Below are 24,447 nucleotides of genomic sequence, written 5' to 3'. Positions count from 1 at the left end.
CCTCCAGACAATATCGAGCATACCAACATTCACATTATAGGGGTATCAGAAGGAGAAGAGTGAGAGCAAGGAATTGAAAACCTATTTGAAGAAATAATGACAGAAAACTTCCCTAACCTGGTGAAGAAAATGGACATCCAAGCCTAGGAATCAGAGAGAGTCCCAAAGAAGATAAACCCAAAGAGGCCAACACCAAGACACATCATAATTAAAATGCCAAAGGTTAAATACAAAGAGAGAATCTTAAAAGCACCAAGAGAAAAGCAGTTAGTTACTTACAAGGGAGCCCCCATAAGACTGTCAGCTGATTTCTCAACAGAAACTTTGCACACAAGAAGGGAGAGGCAGGAAATATTCCAAGTTATGAAAAGCAAGGACCTACAACCAAGATTACTCCAGCAAAGCTATCATTTACAATTGAAGGACAGATAAGGAGCTTTCCAGACAAGAAAAGGCTGAAGGGGTTCATCACCACCAAACCAGTATTACAAGGACTCTTAGAGGGACTTCTTTAAGATGGGAGCGTGGTTAAGGATGGGTGAAAGATGGGGATGTAGGTTATAGCATAAGGAATATAGTCAACAATATTGTAATAACTAGGTAAGGTGCCAGATAGGTACTAGGTCTATCAGGGTGATAGATGGGAATGGGGTTGGGGGCAGGGTAAAAAAGGTGAAGGTATTAAGAAATATAAATTGATAGTTAATTCAGTATGGGGAATATAATCAACAATGTTGTAAAGATCATGTAAGGTGTGTTGACTGGCAAAAAATAACTCTCCAGATAAATCCACAAGAAAAATGGTTCATTCAGGAAAAAAAGGAAAAAGAAACAAAAACCACCACCGCAGTGCAGGAAACGCACACCTCCAACCAGGGGCTCCAATCGACTCCCACGTAAAGAAGAAAAATAATGGCCCGGTTCCAAGATGGCTATTCTATTTATTAGCATCCCTTCACCTGAAGTTACTACAAAGTTCAATAGGAAGTCAGGGCTAGAGAGTCAACAGGGGCCCAGCTCCACCCACAGTCCTCCCAGCTCCATGGTTAAGCATCCCAAGATGTCAGTTCACTTTTATCATTCCCTCCTCTTGATCGAGATCTTTTCTCTAAAAGATCAGGTGCCAGATGGGCACTGGACTTATCAGGGGGATCACGTCATAGACTGTGTAGATGCCTGATCAATGTGCTATACACCTGAAGAGCTGAAGTAGAATAATATTCAATGTCAATTATAACTAAATGTATAGGTATATATAGTCACGGGATGTGGAGTACAACATAGGTAAGGAAGGTAGTCGATGGTATTGCAACAGCTATATAAGATGTCAGAGGGATAGTAGCTTGGGGGGGGTGAGTTATCATTTTATGAGGGGATTAAAAGTCTAATTTTACGTTGCTTTGTACACCTGAAACTAATAAAAAAAAGGATGTGGAGAAACTGGAACCATCATACATTGATGGTGAGAATGTAAAAGAGCAGATGCTATGGAACACCGTTTGGCAGTTCTTTAAAAGCTAAGCATGCTGGCTTCTGGGAAGATGGTGGAGTAACATGCACCAGGAATTTGTCTCCCCACCTAGACAACTATTGTACTAGCGGAATCTATCTGATGTAACTGTTTTGGAATTCTGGAGTCTGTTGAAGGCTTGCTCCCAGGGGATGGTAAATTGCAGTTAATTTCAGTTAATTTCAACTCTTAGCACAGTGCGAGCTACCCATTTGGCACCCCTAGCCACATGACAGGCAGCATATATTCCTGAAGCAGTTTACATACAGTATGCGGGAGCCAGGGTGGGTGAAAAGGACCCAGTCCTCCAAATACTGGAGATCTGTGCTCTGATCACTGATTACTGCTTCTGAACACAGAGGTGCAAACAAAGGCAGGCAGCCATTGTTCTCGCACCCCTCCACATTGTTGAAAGTTCCTTCCCTTCCAGCTGAAGTGACTTCCAGGGGACGTAAAGGACTGGCTCCTCCCCCCTTTTATTTTTCCCTTTTTCCCTTTTGGAAGCCAGAATTAAACAGTGGAATATTAAAAGAACTGCATATATGGGGAAACTTAGAACATGATTGTGAATGCCCATGGAAAAGCTCAGAAAAAACTAAAAATACATTAAATTTACACTTCAGTCTGACTCTAGGCACAGAGACAGCCTACAACAACTGTGACGGGCCAGCCGCCACGAGTCGATCAGTACCTGAATGGGGGAGTGGGAATGAAATAAAAGACACACACAAATGCTAATGCGGCCGGTCTTCAGTCATGCTGAAGCCCTGAGTTTATTATCTCTAACCAATATATACAATTTGAGTACGTGCAGTTAAACGAAGAAGATATGCATTATCTCAGTGAAAGTAAATCTTTCCAGCCTCAACCTTACTTTGACATAGAAGATACAAGGTCACTGAAACTCACAAAAGTAAATATCTCAAGGAGACAGAACCTACCAATTGTCCAGAAAGCCCTTAGTCTTCTGTGTCCGGGAACTGGCCGTTTCCACCACATTCCTCAGCAGCCGTTAGGCGCCTCTCAGATAAGGCAGAGGCAATGTTATGGGGGCAGAAACTGAGCCAGTCTGCAAGGTTCAGGGTTGCAAGAAACCATGGCTCCCCACAAACAACCAGAAAACAAAACTAGTAAATAAAAAGAGAAGCAAAAAACAGCAATCACTGGGTAAGGGGAAGAATCTGATTTCCAAAGTTACCACATTGTTAGATTCAAATGTCCCTTGTTCAACAACAGCAAGAAAATCAGAAGGTATACAAAGAACAAGAAAGTGTGGCCCACTTAAATAAAAAATAAATAAATAAATAGAAACTGTCCCTGAAAAATATCTGATGGCAGATATATGAGACAAAACTTTAAAACAACGGTCTTAAAGATGTTCAAAGAACTAAAGGAAGATGTGGAGAAAGTCAAGAAAATGATGTATAAACAAAATGGAGCTATCAATAGAGTAAACTTTAAAAGATACCAAAAAGAAATTCTGGAGTGAACAGCACAGTAACTGGAATGAAAATTTCCCTAGAGAAATTCAAAGGCAGATTTGAGCAAGCAAAAGAAAGAATCACAGAACTTGAAGAGAGAACAATGGATGTTATTGAGTTGAGTCTGAGGAACAGAAAGCAGAAAGATTGAAGAAAAGTAAATAAAGCCTAAGGGACATGTGGACAACATCAAATGGATCAACACACTCATTTGGGGAGTCTCAGGAGGAGAAGAAAGAGAGAAAGGGACAGAGAAAACATTTGAAGAAATAATGGCTGAAAACTTCCCAAATTTCATGAAAGATCTGAATAAAACATCCAAGAAGTATAAGAATCTCCCAAGTTAATTGATCTCAAAACCCCACACCAAGACACATTATAATCAAACTTTCAAAAGACCAAGACAAAGAGAGAACCTTGAAAGTAGGAATAGAGAAGCGACTCACCACAAATACGGGATCCTCAATAAGATTATGTGCAGGTTCCTCATCAGAAACTTTGGAGGCCAGCAGACAGTGGGCAGATGTATTCAAAGTGCTGAAAAATAAGTGTCAACCAAGAATCCTATAGCGGGTCGGGGTGGCCAGGTGGCTCAGGTGGTTGGAGCGCTGTGCTCCTAACACTGAGGTTGCAGGTTCGATTCCCACGGACCAGTGAGCTGCGCCCTCTACAGCTAGATTGAGAACAACAGCTTGACTCGGAGTTGGTTGGGAGGGAGAGGGGAAGAGGAAAAAAAAAGAATCCTATAGCTGACAAAATTGCCTTTTAAAAGAAGGGGAGAAAATAAGACATTACCAGATAAACGAAAACTGAGGGAGTATGTTACTATTACACCTGCCCTGCAAGAAATGCTCAGCAGAGTCCTGCAGTGTGAAATGAAAGGACACTAGACAGTAACCCAAAGCCATATAGAGAAATAAAGATCTCAATAAAGGTAAATATATGGGCAATTATAAAAGCTAGTATTTGTAACAATGGCTTATAACTGCACTTTTTTGTTTTCTATATGATTTAAGAGACTAATATTTTTTAAGTAGTCTAAACGCTAGTACTATGGTAACTCCAAATCTTGTTTACACACAAAAGAATCGTTAGTTTATATATTTGGGCACACAGTGTGAAAAGATGTAATCAGGTAGCATCAGCAACCAAAAGGGATGGGGACAGAGCTGTAGAAGAGCGGAGTTTTTGTATGTTATTGATGTTAAGCTGGTATAAATTCAATTAGAGTGTTATAATTTTAGGGTATTAAATGTAATCTCCATGGTAACCACAAAGAAAATAGTTGTAGAATATACACAAAGGGAAATGACAAATGAACTGAAATATTTCCCTCCAGAAAAGTTGACTAAGGGCCAGCCCGGTGGCTTAGGCGGTTGGAGCTCCATGCTCTTAACGCTGAAGGCTGCCAGTTTGATTCCGACATGGGCCAGTACCAGATGGCTCAGTTGGAGCTCGGGCTCTCAACCACAAGGTTGCCGGTTCAACTCCTCGACTCCCGCAAGGGATGGTGGGCTGCACCCACTGTAACTAACAATGGTAACTGGACCTGGAGCTGAGCTGCGCCCTCCACAACTAAGATTGAAAGGACAACAACTTGACTTGGAAAAAATCCTGGAAGTACCCACTGTTCCCCAATAAAATCCTGTTCCCCTTCCCTCCCTGCCAAAAAAGTTGACTCAACACAAAAGTAGACAACAATACAGGAAATAAAGGACAAAAAAGCTATAAGGCATATAGAAAACAAACAGCAAAATGACAGCCCTTATCAGTAATTACTTTAAATGTAAATGGATTTAACTCTCCAATCAGAAATAGGCAGAATGGATAAAAATACAAGATTCAACTCTATATGCTGTCTATAAGAGACTCAGTTGAACTTTAATGACACAAACTGACTGAAAGTGAAAGGATGAAAAAAGATATTCCATGCAAATAGTAACCAAAAGAGAGCAACATTGGCTATACTAATGTCAGACAAAATAGATTTAAAATTTTAAAAATTACAAGACAAAAACAACAGTATATATTTTTTAAAGGTTCAATAGAGCAAGAAGATAGAATATAAACATTTCTTATTTAATGTCAGACCATCAAAATATATGAAGCAAAAACTGATAGAATGGAAGGGAGAAACAGACGGTTCTACAATAATAGTTGGAGACTTCAATACACTAATCACAATAATGGACAGAGCAACTAAACAGGAGATGAGTAAGGAAACAGAGGACTTACACAACACAACAGACCACCTAGATCGAACAAACATATACAGAACAGTCTACTCAACAACACCGGTATACACATTTTCTCAAGTGCACATTGGACATTTTCCAGAATAGACAATATGATAGGCCACAAATTTAGTCTCAATAGATTTAAAAAGATATGTATTATATAAAATATCTTCTCTGACCACCAGGGGATAAAGTTAGAAATCAATAACAGAAGGAAAACTGGAAAATTAATACATTTGTGGAAATTAAAGAACACACTTTTAAACTACCAATGGATCAAAGAAGAAAGCATAAAGGAAATCGAAAATACTTAGAGAAAAATGAAAATGAAGACACAACATCCAAAACTTATGGGACATAGCAAAAGCAGTGCTAAGGAGAAAATTTATAGCTATAAATGCTTACATTAAAAAACAAGAAAGACCTCAAATCAACAACTAACTTTACAATTTAAGGAACTACAAAAAGTTGAAAAAAATAAACCCAAAGTAAACGAAAGGAAATTATAAAGAACAGATATAAATAAAATAGAGAAAATTAATGAAACCAAAAGTTGGCTCTTCAGAAAGATCAACAAAATTGGCAAACCTTTAGTTAGATGGAATAAGAATAAAAGAAGACTCAAATTACTAAAATCATAAATGAAAGTGGGGTTACTACTGACTCTACAGAAATAAAAAGGATTATAAAAGAGTACTGTGAATAATTGTATATCAAGAAGTTGGATAATCTAAATGAAATCGACAAATTTATAGAAACACAAAAGATACCAAGATTAAACCACAAGGAAATGGAAAACCTATATAGACCTATAACTAGTAAGCAGATTGAATCATAATAAAAAATCTCCTGACAAATAAAAGCCCTACACATGATGGCTTCACTGGGAATTCTATCAAACATTTAAAGAAAAACTAATACTAGTCCTTCTGAAACTTTTACAAAAATTAAAGAGGAAGGAGCACATCTTAACTCATTCTCTCAGGCCAGGATAACCCTGATTTTAGAAGCCAGACAAAGACACTACAAGAAAACTACAGACCCAAATAACTATGAATATTGATGTAAAAATCCTCCACAAAATATCAAAACTGAATTCAGGAGCATAATAACAAGATTACACATCATGACCAAGTGAGATTTATTCCTGGAATGCAAAGATGGTTCAACATATGAAAATCAACCAATGTAGTACACCACATTAACAGAATGATGGGGAGAAAACACAAGATCATCTTAATTCATGCCAGAAAACATCTGACAAAATCCAACATGCTTTCATGAAAAACAAACAAACAAAAACTTAAAAAAACAAGGAATATAAGGAAATTATATCAACATAATAAAAGTCATATTTAAAAAACCTTAATGTCAGACATCAGAATTGATGAAAGATTGAAAGCTTTTCCTCTAAGGCCAGGAACATAGTAAGGATGCTTACTTTCACCACTTCTATTCAACATAATACGGGCAATTCAAATCAGAGCAATTATGCAAGAAAAAGAAATAAAAGGTATCCAAACTGGAAAGAAAGTAGTAAAATGATCTCTGGTTGCAGATTATATGATCTTATATGTAGAAAACCATAAAGATTCCACACAAAAAAATGTGAGAATAGAGTTCACCAAAGTAGCAGGATACAAAACACGCAAAAGTCAGTTGTATTTATATATACAAGCAATGAACTGAAAAGGAAATTACAAAAATAGCATCAAAAAGAATACTTAGGAATAAGTGTAACCAAGGAGATGAAAGACTAGTACAATGAAAAGTGCAAAACATTTCAGAAAGAAGATGTAAATGGAAACACACCCCATGTTCATGGAGTAGAATACTTAATATTGTTAAACACCAATAGTACCAAAATGATCCACAGATACAGTGCAATCTCTATCAAAATCCCAATGACATTTTGTGCAGAAATAGAAAAACCCATCCTAAAATTAATATGGAATCTCAAGAGACCCCAAATAGCCCAAAGAAAAAGAACAAAATTAGAGGACTCATGCCTTCTGCTTTCAAAACTTACTACAAAGCTGCAGTGAACAAAACAGTGGTACTGGCAAAAAGACCAGCATACACACCAATGGAATAGAATAGAGAGCCTAGAAATAAAGCCTCATGTGTATATGATTTCTGACAACAGTGCCAAGACCATGTAATGGAGTAAGGACAGTCTTTTCAACAAATGGTGCTGGGAAAACTGGATATCCACACACAAAGAATGAAGTTGGACCCTTACCTAGCATCATACACAAAAAATAAAACAGATCAAAGACCTAAATGTAAGACCTAAAACAATAGTACTTGTAGACAAAAACAGGACAAAAGCTTCAGGACATTGGATTTGGCAACGATTTCTTGGCTATGACACCAAAGGCACAGGTAACAAAGAAAAAAACAGATAAATTGGGCTTCACGAAAATTTAAAAATTTTGTGCATCAAAAGACACTATCCACAGAGTAAAAAGGCAACCCACAGCATAGAAGATATTTGCAAGTCACGTATCTAATAAGGAATATACAGAGAACTCTTAAAACTCAACAATCTAAAAACAACCCATTCAAAACTGGGCAAAAGAATTGAATAGACAGTTATCCAAAGAATATATACAAATGGCCAATAAGCACATGAAAAGATGTTCAACATCACTAATAATTATGGAAATACAAGTCAAAACTATAATAGGATACCACCTCATGCCATAACTATGGCTTCTGTCAAAAGAACAGAAAACAACATGTGTTGGCAAGGATGCAGAGAACTTGGAACTCTTGTGCACCATTGATGGGAATGTAAATCATACAGCCACGGTGGAAAACAGTATGGAGGTTACTCAAAAAATTAAGAATAGGATGGGAGGAAAAATGGCGGCGTGAGGTGAGCCTCTGTAAAGCTCCCCTGGAATTTACAAAGAATCGAACAACAAAAACTCCACAAAGGACTCCCTGCACAGCAGACAGGCAAGACGAAGAGGCCCACTACTGAAATCACCTACAGGTGGGAGATTCACGCGAGTGGGGGAGGAGGGAAGGGAGAAGTGCGGAGACGGAGCCACACGAGCGCAGGACGCAGAACTAGCTCAGTGCTCCGGGCTTGCTGCTTCCCGGAACTACCGCAGCTGCGGGACAGGGAAGAACTCGGACTGCTAGGGCTCCGCTTATGGCCCACAGGGCTGAAGGGGCAGCATATAACACGGCTGAACCCAACGCTCACGGCAGAGACCTCGGAGAAAAGACTGAGGAAAGAAGGCTGAAAACGGTGGTTTAAGCCCTCACTGCCGAGTGGTGAATGGAAGCCTTAGGCACTGAGACTAGCTGCTCCTTCACTACCCTCCAAGAGCTCACACCACCCCCACCTGCCTGGTGCTAGAAATGGAACAGTAGCAGTGTCAGAGCAAAAGAACAGCATATTTACTGTTCTGAGAACTGTGGACCACAGACACAGATTCGCAGCCCAACTAGTTCCTGCAAAGGGGAGGGAGCTGTGGAAACAGGACCGGCTGTGGTGGTGGTCGCCGCCATTGCTCTGGGCCACCTCTGACAACTCACCCCGCCCCGGGCCCCACCTATCTGGGAGGATCCCTGCAGGAGTAAACAGAACTGCTGAAACATACGGGCTCTGAATCAGGAGCTGGAAGAGCTTTGGAAGTTCAAAAGCTCTCCGCATACCCACCTGGACACTGTGCCCTGTCACGTAGACGAACTATTAACAGAGGAGAAGCCCGTCTCCCAGGGAATCCCCCCATTGTGTGAGAAGCTGGAATAGTGCAGAGAAAACATAGTACTACCGTGTGGGAGAAGAAAAATAAGCTGCAGTTGCAAAAAAATAAAACATTCTACCAAAAAGTACTGGAAAACAAAAGAAAGACCGCTTCCTATCAACCTGTTGCAGAAGTCACTCCTGTAGATGTCTAGGAAGAGAAATAGTAAACCAGTAATCGCCATGAATAACCAAGGCAACAAGATAGCTCAGAAAGAAAGTGAAAAATCTCCAGAAAAGGCACTTAAAGATACAGAAATATGTGACTTAAATGACAGAGAATTCAAGATTGCAGTTCTGAAAAAACTCAACGAGATACAAGAAAACACAGATAGGCAGTTAAATGAACTCAGAAACACAATCAAAGAACAGCATGAGCATTTTACAAAAGAGATTGAAATTTTAAAAAAGAACCAAATAGAATTTCTGGAGATTAAGAACTCAATAGAAGAAATTAAGAATGAAATAACCAGCTTAGGTAGTAGAGTTGACCAGATGGAGGAAAGAATCAGTGACATCGAAGATAGAAACCTGGAAATGACACAGATAGAAGAAGAAAGAGACTTGAGACTTAAAAGAAATGAAAGAACTCTACAAGAACTTTCTGACTCCATCAGAAAGAGCAATATAAGAATAATGGGCATACCAGAAGGAGAAGAAAGAGAGAAGGAACAGAGAATATATTCAAACAAATTGTCGATGAGAACTTCCCAAATTTGTGGACAGAACTGGACCCTCGAATCCAAGAAGCAAATAGAACACCTAGTTACCTCAATCCCAACAGGCCTTCTCCAAGGCACATTGTATTGAAGCTGTCTAAAATCAACGACAAAGAAAGAATCCTCAAGGCAGCCAGGGAAAAGAAGACGGTAACTTACAAAGGAAAGCCCATTAGATTATCATCAGATTTTTCAGCAGAAACTCTACAAGCCAGGAGGAGTGGAACCAAATATTCAAACTATTGAAAGAGAGAAATCATGAGCCAAGAATAATATATCCAGCAAAGATATCCTTTAGATATGAAGGAGGAATAAAGACCTTTCCAGACATACAGAAGCTGAGGAATTTTCTAATACACGACCTGCACTACAAGAAATACTAAAGGAGGCTATTCGACCACCATCAACAGGGACAATTTGTGGCAACCAAAACTCAAAAAGGGGAGAGTAAAGGCCTGAACCGAATATGGGAATGGAGAAAGTAAGCGTGCTGAAGAAAATGGAATACTCTAAATATCAAACTTTCTTTTACATAAACTTAAGGGTAACCACTCAAAAAAATCCAGAACTGAAATATATACTGAAATAAAAGAAGAAACAGAGGAAACATCATAGAATACCACCACACAGAAATAATAGACAACAACAAAAAGGCAAAGAAACAATGGAGACACAGCCTTACCAGAAAACTAAAGATAGAATGACAGGAAATCCTCATATATCAATAATCACCCTAAATGTAAATGGACTGAACACACCAATAAAAGGCACAGAGTAGCAGATTGGATCAAAAAACTAAACCCAACCATATGCTGCCTCCAAGAGACACATCTCAGCTACAAGGACAAGCATAGACTCAAAGTGAAAGGGTGGAAATTGACACTCCAAGCTAATGGTACCCAGAGTAAATCAGGTGTAGCCATACTGATATCAGATGAAACAGACTTCAAGGTGAAAAAGATAACAAGGGACAAAGATGGACATTTCATAATGGTGAAGGGGACTGTACAACAAGAAAACATAACAGTCATCAATATTTATACCCCCAATCAGGGAGCACCAAAATATACCAAGCAACTACTTACAGAACTAAAGGGAGAAATTGACCAAAACACAATTATACTAGGGGACTTAAATACATCATTGACAGCTATGGATAGATCATCCAAACAGAAAATAAATAACGAAATAGTAGCCCTAAATGACACATTAGATGAAATGGACATAATTGACATTTATAGAGCACTTCATCCTAAAACATCAGACTATACATTCTTTTCTAGTGTACATGGAACATTCTCAAGGATAGACCATATATTGGGACATAAAATCAGTCTCAGCAAATTTAAGAAGATTGAAATCATACCAAGCATATTCTCTGATCACAAGGCTTTGAAATTGGATATCAACTGCAAAAAGAAATTGGGAAAAAACACAAATACATGGAGATTAAACAACATACTTTTAAAGAACGACTGGGTCAAAGAAGAAGTTAGAGGAGAGATCAAAAGATACATAGAAACAAATGACAATGAAAATACATCCTACCAAAATTTTTGGGATGCAGCGAAAGCAGTTTTAAGAGGGAAATTTATCTCATTACAGGCCTATCTCAAGAAACAAGAAAACTCCCAAATAAATAACCTCATGTTACACCTTAAAGAACTAGAAAAAGAAGAACAAGTAAAACCCAAGGTCAGCAGAAGAAAGGAAATAACAAAAATTAGAGCAGAACTAAATGAAATAGAGAACAAAAAGACAATAGAAAAAATTAATGTGACAAAGAGCTGGTTCTTTGAAAAGATTAACAAAATTGACAAACCCTTGGCTAGACTTACTAAGATAAAAAGAGAAGACACTGATTAACAAAATCAGAAACGTAAAAGGGAAGTTATCACGGACACCACAGAAATACAAAGGATCATCCAAGAATACTATGAAGGACTATATGCCACCAAATTCAACAACCTAGAAGAAATGGACAAGTTCTTAGAAACATATAGCCTTCCAAGGCTGAACCATGAAGAACTGGAAAATCTAAACAGACCGATCACCAGTAACGAAATTGAATCAGTCATCCAAAACCTTCCCAAAAGCAAAAGTCCAGCACCAGATGGCTTCACTAGTGAATTCTACCAAACCTTCAAAGAGGATCTAATACCAATCCTGCTCAAACTCTTCCAAAAAATTGAAGAAGAGACAGTACTCCCTAACTCATTTTATGAGGCCCACATTACCCTGATACCAAAACCTGGTAAAGACAGACCAATATCTCTAATGAATACAGATGCAAAAATCCTAAATAAAATTCTAGCAAATCGAATACAACAATGCATTAAAAAGATTATTCATCACGGCCAACTGGGGTTCATCCCCGGGGCACAAGGATGGTTCAACATCCACAAATCCATAAATGTGATACATCACATAAACAAAATAAAGGACAAAATTCATATGATTATATCAATTGATGCAGAAAAAGCATTTGACAAGATACAACATCCATTTATGATTAAAACACTTAATAAAATGGGTATAGAAGGAAAATATCTTAACATAATAAAGACCATATATGACAAGCCTTCTGCTAATCTCATAATTAATGGAGAAAAACTGAAGCCCTTTGCTCTACGTTCAGGAACACGACAGGGATGTCCCCTATCACCTCTGCTTTTCAACATCGTGTTGGAAGTCCTTGCCAGAGCAATCAGGCAACAGAAAGAAATAAAAGGCATCAAAATTGGGAATGAAGAAGTTAAATTATCACTCTTTGCAGATGACATGATGCTATATATAGAAAACCCTAAAGACTCCACCAAAAAGCTATTAGAAACAATCAACGAATACAGTAAAGTTGCTGGCTACAAAATCAATGTACAAAAGTCCATTGCCTTCCTATATACTAACAATGAAATCTCAGAAAAAGAAATACAATATCAATTCCTTTTGCAATTGCAGCAAAAAGAATAAAATACCTAGGAATAAACTTAACCAAGGATGTGAAAGACCTATATGCTGAAAACTATAAGACATTTTTGAAAGAAATTGAAGAAGACACAAAGAAATGGAAAGACATTCTGTGCTCCTGGATTGGAAGAGTCAACATAGTTAAAATGGCCATATTACCCAAAGCAATATACAGATTCAACGCAATCCCCATCAAAATCCCAATGGCATATTTTAAAGAAATAGAACAAAAAATCATCGGATTTGTTTGGAACCACAAAAGACCCCGAATAGCCAAAGCAATCTTAAGAAAATGAACAATAATGGAGGTATCACACTTCCTGACTTTGACTTGTACTACAGGGCTACAATGATCAAAACAGCATGGTATTGGCAGAAAAACAGACACATAGACCAATGGAATAGAATTGAGAACCCAGAAATAAAACCACATAAATATGAACACGTAGTTTTTGACAAAGAAGCTGAAAACATACAATGGAGGAAAGAGAGCCTCTTCAATAAATGGTGCTGGGAGAATTGGATAGCCACGTGGAAAAGAATGAAACTGGACTGCTATTTGTCACCATGTACCAAAGTTAATTCAAAATGGATCAAAGACTTAAGCATAAGACCTGACACAATAAACTGCATAGAAGAAAACATAGGTACTAAACTTATGGACCTTGGGTTCAAAGAGCATTTTATGAACTTGACTCCAAAGGCAATGGAAGTAAAAGCTAAAATAAACGAATGGGACTATATGAAACTTAAAAGCTTCTGCACAGCAAAAGAAACCATTGACAAAATAAAGAGGCCACCAACTGAATGGGAGAAGATTTTTGCAAACAGTGCCTCCGATAAGGGGCTAGTATCCAGAATATACAAGGAACTCATGCAACTCAACAACAAAAAAACAAACAACCCAATTGAAAAATGGGCAGAGGAGTTGAAGAGACATTTCTCCAAAGAGGACATACAAATGGCAAATAGACATATGAAAAAATGCTCAACATCACTAATCATCAGAGAAATGCAAATCAAAACCACAATGAGATATCACCTCACCCCAGTCAGAATGGCTATCATCAACAAGACAAATAGTAACAAATGTTGGAGAGGCTGTGGAGAAAAAGGAACCCTCATACACTGTTGGTGGGAATGCAGACTGGTGCAGCCGTTATGGAAGGCAGTGTGGCGGTTCCTCACAAAATTACGAATAGAATTGCCATATGACCCAGCAATCCCTCTCCTGGGTATCTACCCAAAAAATCTGAAAACATTTAGAGATAAAGACACGTGTGCTCCAATGTTCATTGCAGCTTTGTTTACGGTGGCCAAGACATGGAAACAACCAAAATCTCCTTTGATAGATGAATGGATAAATAAGTTGTGGTATATATACACAATGGAATACTATTCGACGGTAAGGAAAGATAATATAGGAACATTTGTGACAACATGGATGGATCTTGAGAGTGTAATGCTGAGCGAAATAATTCAGACAGAAAAAGCAGAGAACCATGTGATTTCACTGATATGTGGTATATAAACCAAAAACAACAAAAGAACAAGACAAACAAATGAGAAACAAAAAGTCACAGACACAGACAATAGTTTAGTGGTTACCAGAGGGTTAGGGGGGGTGGGAGTTGGGAGATGAGGGTAAAGGGGATCAAATATTTGGAGATGAAAGGAGAACTGACTCTGGGTGATGAACACACAATGGGATTTATAGATGATGTAATACAGAATTGTACACCTGAAATCTATGTAATTTTACTAACAATTGTCACCCCAATAAATTTAATAAAAAGAAAAAATTAAGAATGGAATTATCATATGACCCAGCAATTCCACTTCTGGGTATATAACCAAAATAATTGAAAGCAGGTCTCAAAGAGATAGTTGTACACCCGTGTTCATAGCAGCAGTATTCACAATAGCCGAAATGCGGAAGTCACCCAAGTGTCCATCAACAGATGAATGATAAAATGTCATCTATACTGACAGTGGAATATGATTCAGCCTTGAAAAGGAAATTCTGACATGTTACATCATGGATGAACCTTAAGGACATGATGCTAAGTGAAATAAACTAGTCACAAAAAGAAAACCATTGTATAATTCCACTTATGTGAATACCTAGAGTAGTGAAATTCTCGGAGACACAAAGTATAATAGATTACTGGTTGCCAGGAGCTGGGGGTGGGTGGGCACTGGAAAATGGGGAGAGACTGATAATGGCTAATGGTCTGGAATTACACAGTAGTATCGCACAACTTTTGCATATACTAAAAACCAGAGTTGTAGACTTTAAAATAGTGAATTTTATGGAATGAGAATTATATCTCAATGAAACAAAATAAAAACATTGATCATAAAAAAGAATATATCCAAGAACAGTTTAAGTGAGTCTTGTTTACAAATTTAAATATCTTCAATGGCTATCTTAACGTATGAGGTGTGATAAAATAATATGGTGAATGTTTACATTTTAAAAAATGTATTACAGTAAGAGACACATTGCCATTAATCCCCCTCAAAATACTCCTTCTCTCTTCAAACACACTTATCCCATCGTTCTTGCCACTTTCTGAAGCAGTTCTGGAAGTCCTCTTTCATGAGTGTCTTTAGTTGCGCTGTCGTGGCTGCCACGATGTCCTGAATCGATTCAAAACATTTTCCTTTCATGGTCATTTTGACTTTGGGGAAGAGCTAGAAGTCACACGGTGCCAGATCTGGCAAATAAGGTGGATGAGGACACACTGTAGTGTTTTTATTTGACAGAAATTGCCATATACCAGAAGCGATGTGTGACTCGGAGCGTTGTCACGAGGGAGGATGAGGTAAAGACATGAAAGAAGACTTCCAGAACTGCTTCAGAAAGTGGCAGGAATGATGGGATAAGTGTGTTCGAAGTGAGGGGGAGTATTTTGAGGGGAATTAATGGCAATGTGTCTTTTACTGTAATAAGTTTTTTTTTTATTTAAACATTCACCCTATCTTTTGATCACACGTCATATTCTTGAGTTCATAAGAATATTTCATATTCATAAGAAGAATAGCTTCAAGAATTAGGGAACATATGAGAAAAGAATACATTCATAAGAAGAATGAATGTTCCCATGACCTTTGGTTTCAACAAAATGAAGTGTTTAAAATGCTCCTAAAAAGAATACATTCATTGGAAAGATTCAAGAGTTTTCCTTAACACAAGTTTTTGGTGAACAAATAATCTTGGAGAATTTGATGAAGTGATCTATTGGCAAATTGACCATGAGCAGTGGTTCTCAAATTTTAGCTTTCATGGGACCTGTTAAAACATAGATTGCAGGGCCCCACGCCCAGGGTTTCTGGCCCAGTAGGTCAGGGTAGGGGGCTGAGAATCTGCATTTCTAAAGTTCCCAGGGGCTGCTGCTGGTGGGGAGCAAACAGAACCACTGCAGTAGAGCAGTTCCTGGCAGGGAGAGCAATGCCTGGACACAGGGCGTGCTCCATAAACAGATGCTGCTTGAATGAATGACAACCAGACAGGCCTTGCCCTGGCCTCTGGATCTTCTATGTATATCTGAAGTCCACTGTCCAGGGCCCACATCACACCTCTGGCAGCCTAAGACCCTTCCCCATTCCACTGTCCCCAGGGCAGGTGGAGGAGGTGAGGTCCATAGGGCCTACCTTTGTCTTGAGGTTCATCAGTGGACCCAGGACTTGAACTTCTATTTCTAAGCCCAGAGATCTCTGTGAAACCCATGGCTGCCTTTCTGGCAGTTGGACATGTCCCAGGAATGCCACTGTCATCAGAAAATGAGCTGGCAGGAAAGGGCAGCAATGTTGGCTAGTCCCTCAAAGTGTAGGAGGCCTCAGGCTGCTGGCCTAAGTGTGGCAGCAGCTACCAGGAGTTGCTGACACCATAGTAGAACAGCACTTCTCACAACCCTGAGGTGGGGGGGGTGGGAGGGCTTGCCACCATTTTGCAGATAGAAAGTAGAATCTCCAAGCGGTGTTACCTCTGGCCTGATGTCACCCAGTGAGGAGCTCCTCTCAGGGTCACGGCTGGGGATTGAAGGGCTGGTGCCCACTAGGGATTGTGGGAAAAGGAACCCCAATTGACAAAGAAACCATCTCTACTCCAAGGCCCCACAACTTGGAGCCTTCCAGAAACACCAGCCCTTGTGTAAGTCCTGTCATTTCCTGTGTAGACCACAGCCTGCAGGAGAGTTGGTCCCATACCAGACTCCAGGGGCCAGTGGGTGGAGGGCAGGAAGGAGTGGGCACCAGAGAGAGGCCCAGAGTAGCTGTGGCCAGTGATTACAGGGCTGGGCCACCCCACTCAGCCCTACCACACAGATCAGAGGAACCCAAGTCCAGTGGGATGGGCTGCACTTGGGTCCTTCTGGCAGATGGCCATGGAGGGGCACAGATGGGTCCAGAGAGTCAGAAGGGAATGCTCTAAAGATCCCTAGGTCTAGCCCCCGATTCTGGACAGCTGGAGGCTGCAGCTGTAGGGTAGGGCCTCCCTGAGGCCTCTCCCAACCTCCACTGCCATCACCCCAAGCCCCACTTGGCCTCTTCCTCTGCCCCCCAGCCCTCCCACTGGGCTCCAGGTCCCAAGCCCTCTGCCCACAGCACTGTGAAGCAGGCAGGCCAGGGAGAGCCAGGCAGGCAGGCCCCAGTCTCATAGTCAGGGAGGGGCCCGGGCCTGAGCTGAAGAACTTGGCCAGCCCAGAGCAGCCACAGGCAAAACCGCATGGGGGTTCTGTTTTGAACAAGGCAAAAAATAGCAGGAGGTTATGGAGAGAGGGAGAGAGATGAGGAAGAGGGCCATAAGAGAGAATACGGGGGACTAGGGTGCCAAAGACAGAGAGACAGAGAGTTATCCATAATGACAGGGATAGAGGTTGGGAGAAGGAGAAACAGAATCAGAGACAACAGCAGTGAAACAGCAGGACTTTTGAAATAGCTCAAAGCAACCAGCTGGGTTGAACGGAAGGGAAACAATAGGAAATGAGCTGCCCAGCAATCTGGGAGAGCCAGGGGCCCGTGCCCATGGGGGGTCCAGGCCATAGACACCACGCAGCCCAGACTTATGGGTGGGCTGTGGTCCCAGCTCAGTGGGCCAGCATGAGGACCAATCTAACACTCTGCGGTGCCCACTCCATGTGGGCACCTAGGAAGCTCCTAGGAGAGCATGGCAGTCAGCAAGGGAGGCTGGGTTTGGTCGAGTTGGGCGAGTTAGGCAGGAATCACCTGGGGCAGAGGCAGGCCCACGAATTCCAGGCAGGTGGGCACTGTGCTCAGTGATTTGTACACATTGATGGTTTCTCCCACTGCGTAGAAACAACCATTATTATCCCCACTTGACAGATGGGGAAGCTGAGGATCAGAGAGGCAAAGAAACATGACTGAGGCCTCAAAGCAAGGACCAGAAACAGGATTTGACCCCAGGCCACAGCATGTGTGCATCCTTAATGAAGGCCATGACATTCTGTCTCTCGGGCACCCACTCTGCCCTGCACACAACCCATCCTCACAGCACCCACAGGCTGGTGGGTTAAACACCATACAGAGAAACCTATCAAATTGTCCTTGCATGCCCACCCACAAGGAAAGGCTTAGCTTCCCCTTGCAGGGGATTAGGGTACAAGTAGCTGCATGGGCTATTTGAGGCTCACCATTTTGGAGGAAACGCTGATGATCCCTAGTCCAGTAAACTAAGATTACGACACAGTTTCTGGTTAATAAATTCTAGCTGGGCTAGTTTTGCAAGACCAGACAGGCAGGAGCCCTGGGCCTTGCTGCCACAGTCTGCCCTAGCCCAATCAGTCCCCCTGGTATCCTAGGCCTTCTGAGGTGACCTGTGTGCCATTGGCTCAGGGACATTCCCTGTGGTGATCAGGCTGAGGGAAGAACTCATTGACAAGCCCTTCACGAGTAAAAAGCAATTTTTTTTTTTTGAGAGACAGACAAATAGAGATTGCTCCACTTGTATTTAAAATACAAACTCCATGCTGAACTCCATAAACCATGTAAAATGGAGGCCTATCTGACCAGATCATTCTTGGGTATAGTCACGTCAGCTCTGCCTCCAAAGCCATCAGGGAGACCCCCACTTCTGCTTCCTCCACAGTAGCCAGCCCAGGGCAAGCCCCATCTGCTCTGCCTGGAGCAATCACAGGCGTCTCCTCACCTGGCATCCTATTGCCACTTGCACCATCTTGGTGATCTTAAAACCTACATGGCTTCCCGCTGGCTAACAGTAAATTCCAGTTCCTTCCCAGGGCCCCTCCAGGCGCATCTCCCATGCTTTCAAGTTCAATTGCTCAGCTGCAGCCATACTAAAATGTTAGGTGCATTCTCACCTCAGGGCCTTGGCACTAACTGTTCCTTCTGCCTGGGATTCTCCTCCAGGAAACTTAGACTTTAGGGCACATACTTCTTGTTGTTCAGAGCTCAACTCAAATGTCCCCTCCACACAAGAATTTTCCCCACTCTCCTTTTAATGTATTCATGGCACTTATGACTGCCTATATAATCTGACTTGTATGTGGATTGACGTCTGGCTGCCTTTCTGACAGGTCAGCTCTGTAAGGAAGGAGACTATCTTGTTTCCTTATAACCCCTGTACCTCATCTAGTGTCAATAAACATTTATTTAAAGACTGATGGCTCCTCATGGCTATAGGGAGAGCACCTAGCCTGCCATTCAAGGCCACTATGACTGGGCCCTAATACAGTACATTTCTGGCTTCCACCCTGCCACTCTCTCTCATGAATCCTGAGCTCCACCCATAGCACATCCCTTAACACATCAGGCCATTTCACTCCTCCATACTTTTGTCTGTCCATTCCCTCTGCCCGAAATTCCCTTTCTTCATTTTCCCTCCTGGCAAACTCCTATGCAGCCTTAAAAGCCCAACCCAGTTATCCCTTCCCTATAGAGTGGAAAGTATAAGGATTCAGGATTTAGACTAGGATTTACACTGGCCCCACACTTCCTAGCTGGGTGACCTTGAGCAAAGCACTTCATTTTTTCTGATCTTAGTTTCTTCCTCTGCAACATGGGATTACCAATTCCCACTCTGGTTAGCGCTCCATCTTGCTGGCCTTCCTTTTCTCATAGTACCCTCTGGAGGCCTACAAGGTACCTCTGAGTTCCGGACACTCTGGCAGTACCAGGGAATGAACAGCAGGATGGTGAACATCTATTGATTCAGCTCCCAGCAGCCTCTCCCCCTCCGTTTGCTAGCCTACCTATTTCCCTCCAGGAGCAAATCTGCTTACACTCGGTTCATGTGGTTTTAATAGGCTGTCCTCCTCCCTTTCTGCCACAGTAATTGTCTCAGCAGTGGGCACCATGTGACCCAGTCCAGGCCAGTGAGACATGGTTTGAAACCCTGGATCCATCCATGCCTTGAAGGCAGCCACATCTGGCTTAAGTGAGTCTGAGTTGGGTTGTCCTCACAGACACTGTCCTCTGGGTGGCTCCCAGTCTCTGATTTTTCTCTTACTAAGAGGGACCAGGCGCCAGGACTGGGGAAGGAGTCAGGGCGTAGAGTAGTGCACTGGGAGAACTCTGAACAAGCACACTGAGGGAGAACCTACGAGCTGGAGACCTACAGGGGCTGAGTGGGAGGCAGAGGACACAGGGCAGCAGCCAGAGGGAAGCTGCCTGCCCAGGCCTCTGGCTGCCCCCAAAACAGCCCCTGACCTCTGCACTGAGGGGCTGCTGCTGAGTTCCCAAGGGGCCCTTCACAGCTTCAAAGCCAGGTCAGTCTCAGTCCTTACCCACCCTCCTCAGCTCTGGCACCTTGGCTCCCAGTAGTCACTGGCATTTCTGCATTTATTCTGCATAGGACCAAAATACTGGTAATCATTATAAATATTGGATGCCTCCAGAGCCATGATGCTGCACAACTGCTAGGGTGCTGTGACCACCATGGACCCTGTGCTCGGTCTGCAGTTGTCAAGACAAACTGGGTCCCCAGGTGCTATGGTGCCACAGAGGTTAGGGGGATGAAGAGGGGGGGGGGGTAGAAGAGAGGCCAGGGTCCCCACCTGAGGTTCCTGGGTCCTTCCCCCTGGAGACTCTTCAGGAAGGATGGTGGGGGAGAAGGTCTCTGTTAACACACACCACCCTTGGACTTCAGACAGGAAGTGCTGGACTCTAAGAGAAAGGACAGCAATCCAGCAATCCAGCCCAGGTGACAAAGGGAAGGCAGCAGTCCAGCCTAGGAGGTGGTGGGCTCTCCTAGGAATAAGTTTTCTCCTCCCTCACAACCTCCTTCCACATCCTCCCTTCTCTGTCCCCAACCCCAAGGTCCCCTGGAAGTGGACAGAGGCCCAGCCTGGCTCAAGAGAAACACCCATAACTTCCACCATGAGGAAGAATGCTCAAGTCCTGAGAATCTAGGAAGGGGATGGTTAGAATGGGGTGCAGTGGGGTGGCGGTGGGCTCCAGCGCCCCCCACAAGGCCCTGTGGACCAGCTGGTGGGGGATCTAATGTAGCAGCATGGTGGTGCTTCCTGGGTGTGCATTGAGGGCAGATGATGCAGACTGGAGATGGGGTTTTTAATATGAAAATTGTAAGCTCTGTGAGAGCAGGAATATTACAAAGTTTTGTTTCCAGCCCTAGACAGAGGCCTGGCATGAGCAGGAGCCCAGAAAATATGTGGACAGAAGCACAGTTGCAAAGGACACAAGGGGGCAGGGGTGACAGTGGAGCTGCCACAGGGACCCTGAAGGCGAGGGTGGGGTGCAGCAGTGTCCTTAGCAACTGTCCCACCTTTCACTGACATATCCTCATCCCCAGGACCCTGGGTACTAGGGCAGCATTGATGGTGGAGTCCTGGGGGCGCTGAGGGGTACTGGGGTAGGCTGCTCCAGACCTCCCACACACACACTGGTAGAGGGGCAGCAGAAGACCCAAGCCTGAGCTGGCAGCCCTTTAGGAGTCCCGTGCCCAACTTGTGGCAACATGTTTCACTTTGGAGAAGGAGGGACAGTGCCAGACCTGCCTGCCTGGAATAAGAGGCTGAAATGCCTCCTGAGTGCTGGCCCTTAGAGATCACAAACCACATCCTTCACCCACTTCCAACTTGGACCACATTGCAGGGCCACACTCAGAGATGCTAAAGGCCCTATTGAGGCCATTTCCAAAGGCCCTGGATGCTGGATCCACCTCCAGCAGGAAAGGACTTTCCACCCAGCTGTCTCCTCTCCCAGTCTGCACTGGCCCACAGCCCTCCATTAGCAGACCCTCACTGGCTTCTGAGCTCATGGCTTTAGCTCTTGACTTGGAAAGGAGAGGAGCAAGCAGGGCAGGTTGCATAGGTTGGTTTGATTAACCCTTGCTTATCCAAGGTCACCCTAGGCAAAGGTGGGAAGGGGGTTGTGAGCCATCCTCTCTAAAACCTGCTCTCTCAGAAGAGGGAGGAAGGTCAGAAGGAACAAAGCACAGGAGACCAGTACCTTGGTTTTCCTCTTCTCTCAAACTTGGGTAGAGGAGGGGGCAGGAGACATGTGTCCAGGTAGTGGAGACACATACACCCTCTTAGACATGAAGACAGACACTCACCTCACAGGCAGTCACCCAAACACACCCACTCCTCCACTGACACTCCCCAGACAACCACCCCACATCTGGCATTCTCTCTTACCCCACACCAGGGGCTGTGTGGCTGAGCCCTAGGGGCTGGGAGCCAAAGTGCTCTGCCCTGTCCCAGTTCCTGGGTAGACATTTGTCTACAAACGACCATGTGGACAGAGACTGTCATGTCCACAGGCACCAGAACCACAGCCTGCACTGTGCCAGGGGACACTCCACTCAGCTGAGATAAGGGAGCACCGGCCATGAATCCAGAGCACCATCCCAGATGGCCAGCCAGCTCACGAAGGTGGGGCATGGGAAGAGTGACAGCAGATCCCTCTCTTGGGCTTAGGGAGGTGCACAGGTCTGGCCTGCTGTGTCTAGACACCGAGGGAATGGTTTGAGTGGAAGGGTGACCTGGTGAGTACTAAAGAGGCCCCTCCAAACCCTGGCCTCCAGTCCAGAGGAAGTCAGGGAGGTTTGAGGGAGAGCAGGAGAAGGAAGATCCCCTCACCTCAGGATGGAGGGAGCATAGCAACACCCCTAATCATGACAGTGCCATGATAAAAAGGCTAGGGGCCAGGCACTTTCTGTATGTTGTCTCATTCACATTGCCAGAAGCCCTGTAAGGAAGAACTTGAGCACCCCATTTTATAGATGGGAATACTGAGGCCCTGAGAGCGGCGGGAATAAGTCACCCAGGAGGTAAGGCTATGGAATGACCTTATCCACTACCATCCTAGATCCAGCCAGATGCCTCCCTCCATGAGTAAGTGCGGCCCTGAAAGTCTCCTCAGCCGCATCTCTTGGGCCACCCCAAACCCACTGCCCCGTGGTCCCTGTCCATCCCTGGGGTGAGGTTACTCCCTGGGACCCAAGAGTGACTCCAAGGATTCGCTCAGAGCCCACACAGGGTGGGGAGAATGCAGAACCGCCCCACGCCCCACCCCCCAACACACACACTCACGTCAGGAAAGGCAAACAGAGCCCCAGGTCAGAGGAACAGGCCAAAGGCTGGGCACCTCAAGTGGCAGGCAGACTATGCAGCCAGCACATGCCATCCACACACATCCCTCCACCTCTCTGGTCTCAGTTTCCTCCTTCATGAAATGGGTTGATGGGAAGCTTTGAGAAGATGACATGAGTGAAGTCTCAGCACATGCCTGGCCTGGGGCAGGTACTTCGCACTGCAGAGTCCTGACTGGCTGTCTCAGTTTCCCCAACCAGACTATGAGGTAGATGCAAAGGGTCCCCAAGTCCTTGCTGGTGTGAACTTCAGGGCAGGGCAAGGCGCTCCAGGCAGCAGTGCCAAGCAGCACTGAGGGACCAATTTTTTTTTTTAACGCAGAAACGTCAAGCTTTCACTGACTCATGTACCGCTCGCCTGATGGGGGCTTCTGGCTCTAAGGGGGATGGGGCTAGATAAAGGAAGCTGCCTTCCGGGGTGGACCACACGCTCTCCACTACCCATCACTGACCTAGATTCTCAGCCACAGGCTGAGGCCTGAACAGTCCCCACTCCCGAGCTTGGGAGACCAACTCTCTAGTGGGACAAAACCCTTCGGGAGGCTGTGGCACGGGCAAGGCGTCTAGAGCCTTTCTAGGCACACCCATCCCTATCCCCCAGCCCGGGTGCAGACGGCAGGTGCTCCTCCCCAACGAGGGGTCCGGCCATGGATGAGGCGGCCCCCGACCCAACGGGCACTCACCCGGGCGCAGAGCGCGGGGCACGGGCCAAAGGAGAAGGAGCACGGCACCCAGACACGCGGCCGCCAGCACGCGCCGCCGCCAGCATAGCCTCCCCATACTGTGCCCGCGTGCAGGGATTACAGTCCCGGTTTCCCGCGGGGCGGTGGCGCCGGCGGGCGACCCGCCCCGGCCAGCCCTATGGCACGTACCAAGGCGCGGCAGCGCGGGGGTGTGAGGTCCCTGCTCGCGGGAGACGCGGAGGACTAGGAACGCGCGCTGGCTTCTGGGGGCTGGGGAGGGGCGTGAGAGCAGGTCGGCGGACCTCGTCCAGTCTCCATGCCCCCGACCCGACCCAGCCTGGCGGCTATCCAAGATGAGGAGGGTGGAGCCTGGGTGGAGGGGACCTGTTTCTGGCAAGTGACTTTGGTTTCTGTTACAGTGGCATAAAAATTCCTTCCTATTACGTTTATGTGAAATTTAAAGGCCTATTTAAGGAAGCATATCAAGTAAATA

The 24,447-nt window shown here is 43.9% G+C and overlaps 1 protein-coding gene across 1 annotated transcript in view; it reads right to left on the bottom strand.

Moving 5' to 3' along the window:
- The window catches only part of CHST13 (carbohydrate sulfotransferase 13), a 39,040-nt gene extending 14,906 nt beyond the window's left edge, over positions 1–24,134 (bottom strand). Inside the window, exon 1 of the mRNA XM_019719526.2 lies at positions 23,955–24,134. Within this exon, the coding sequence (XP_019575085.2) occupies positions 23,955–24,051 (97 nt within the window). The 5' untranslated portion in view covers positions 24,052–24,134. The remainder of the gene's footprint in view (positions 1–23,954) is intronic.
- Positions 24,135–24,447: the final 313 nt, after the last annotated feature.

The sequence above is a fragment of the Rhinolophus sinicus genome, linkage group LG09, assembly GCF_036562045.2.
Source record: "Rhinolophus sinicus isolate RSC01 linkage group LG09, ASM3656204v1, whole genome shotgun sequence".
NCBI classification, from domain to species: Eukaryota; Metazoa; Chordata; class Mammalia; order Chiroptera; family Rhinolophidae; genus Rhinolophus; species Rhinolophus sinicus.
Note: the sequence above shows the minus strand (reverse complement) of the source record. Positions and strands in the feature narration are given on the sequence as shown.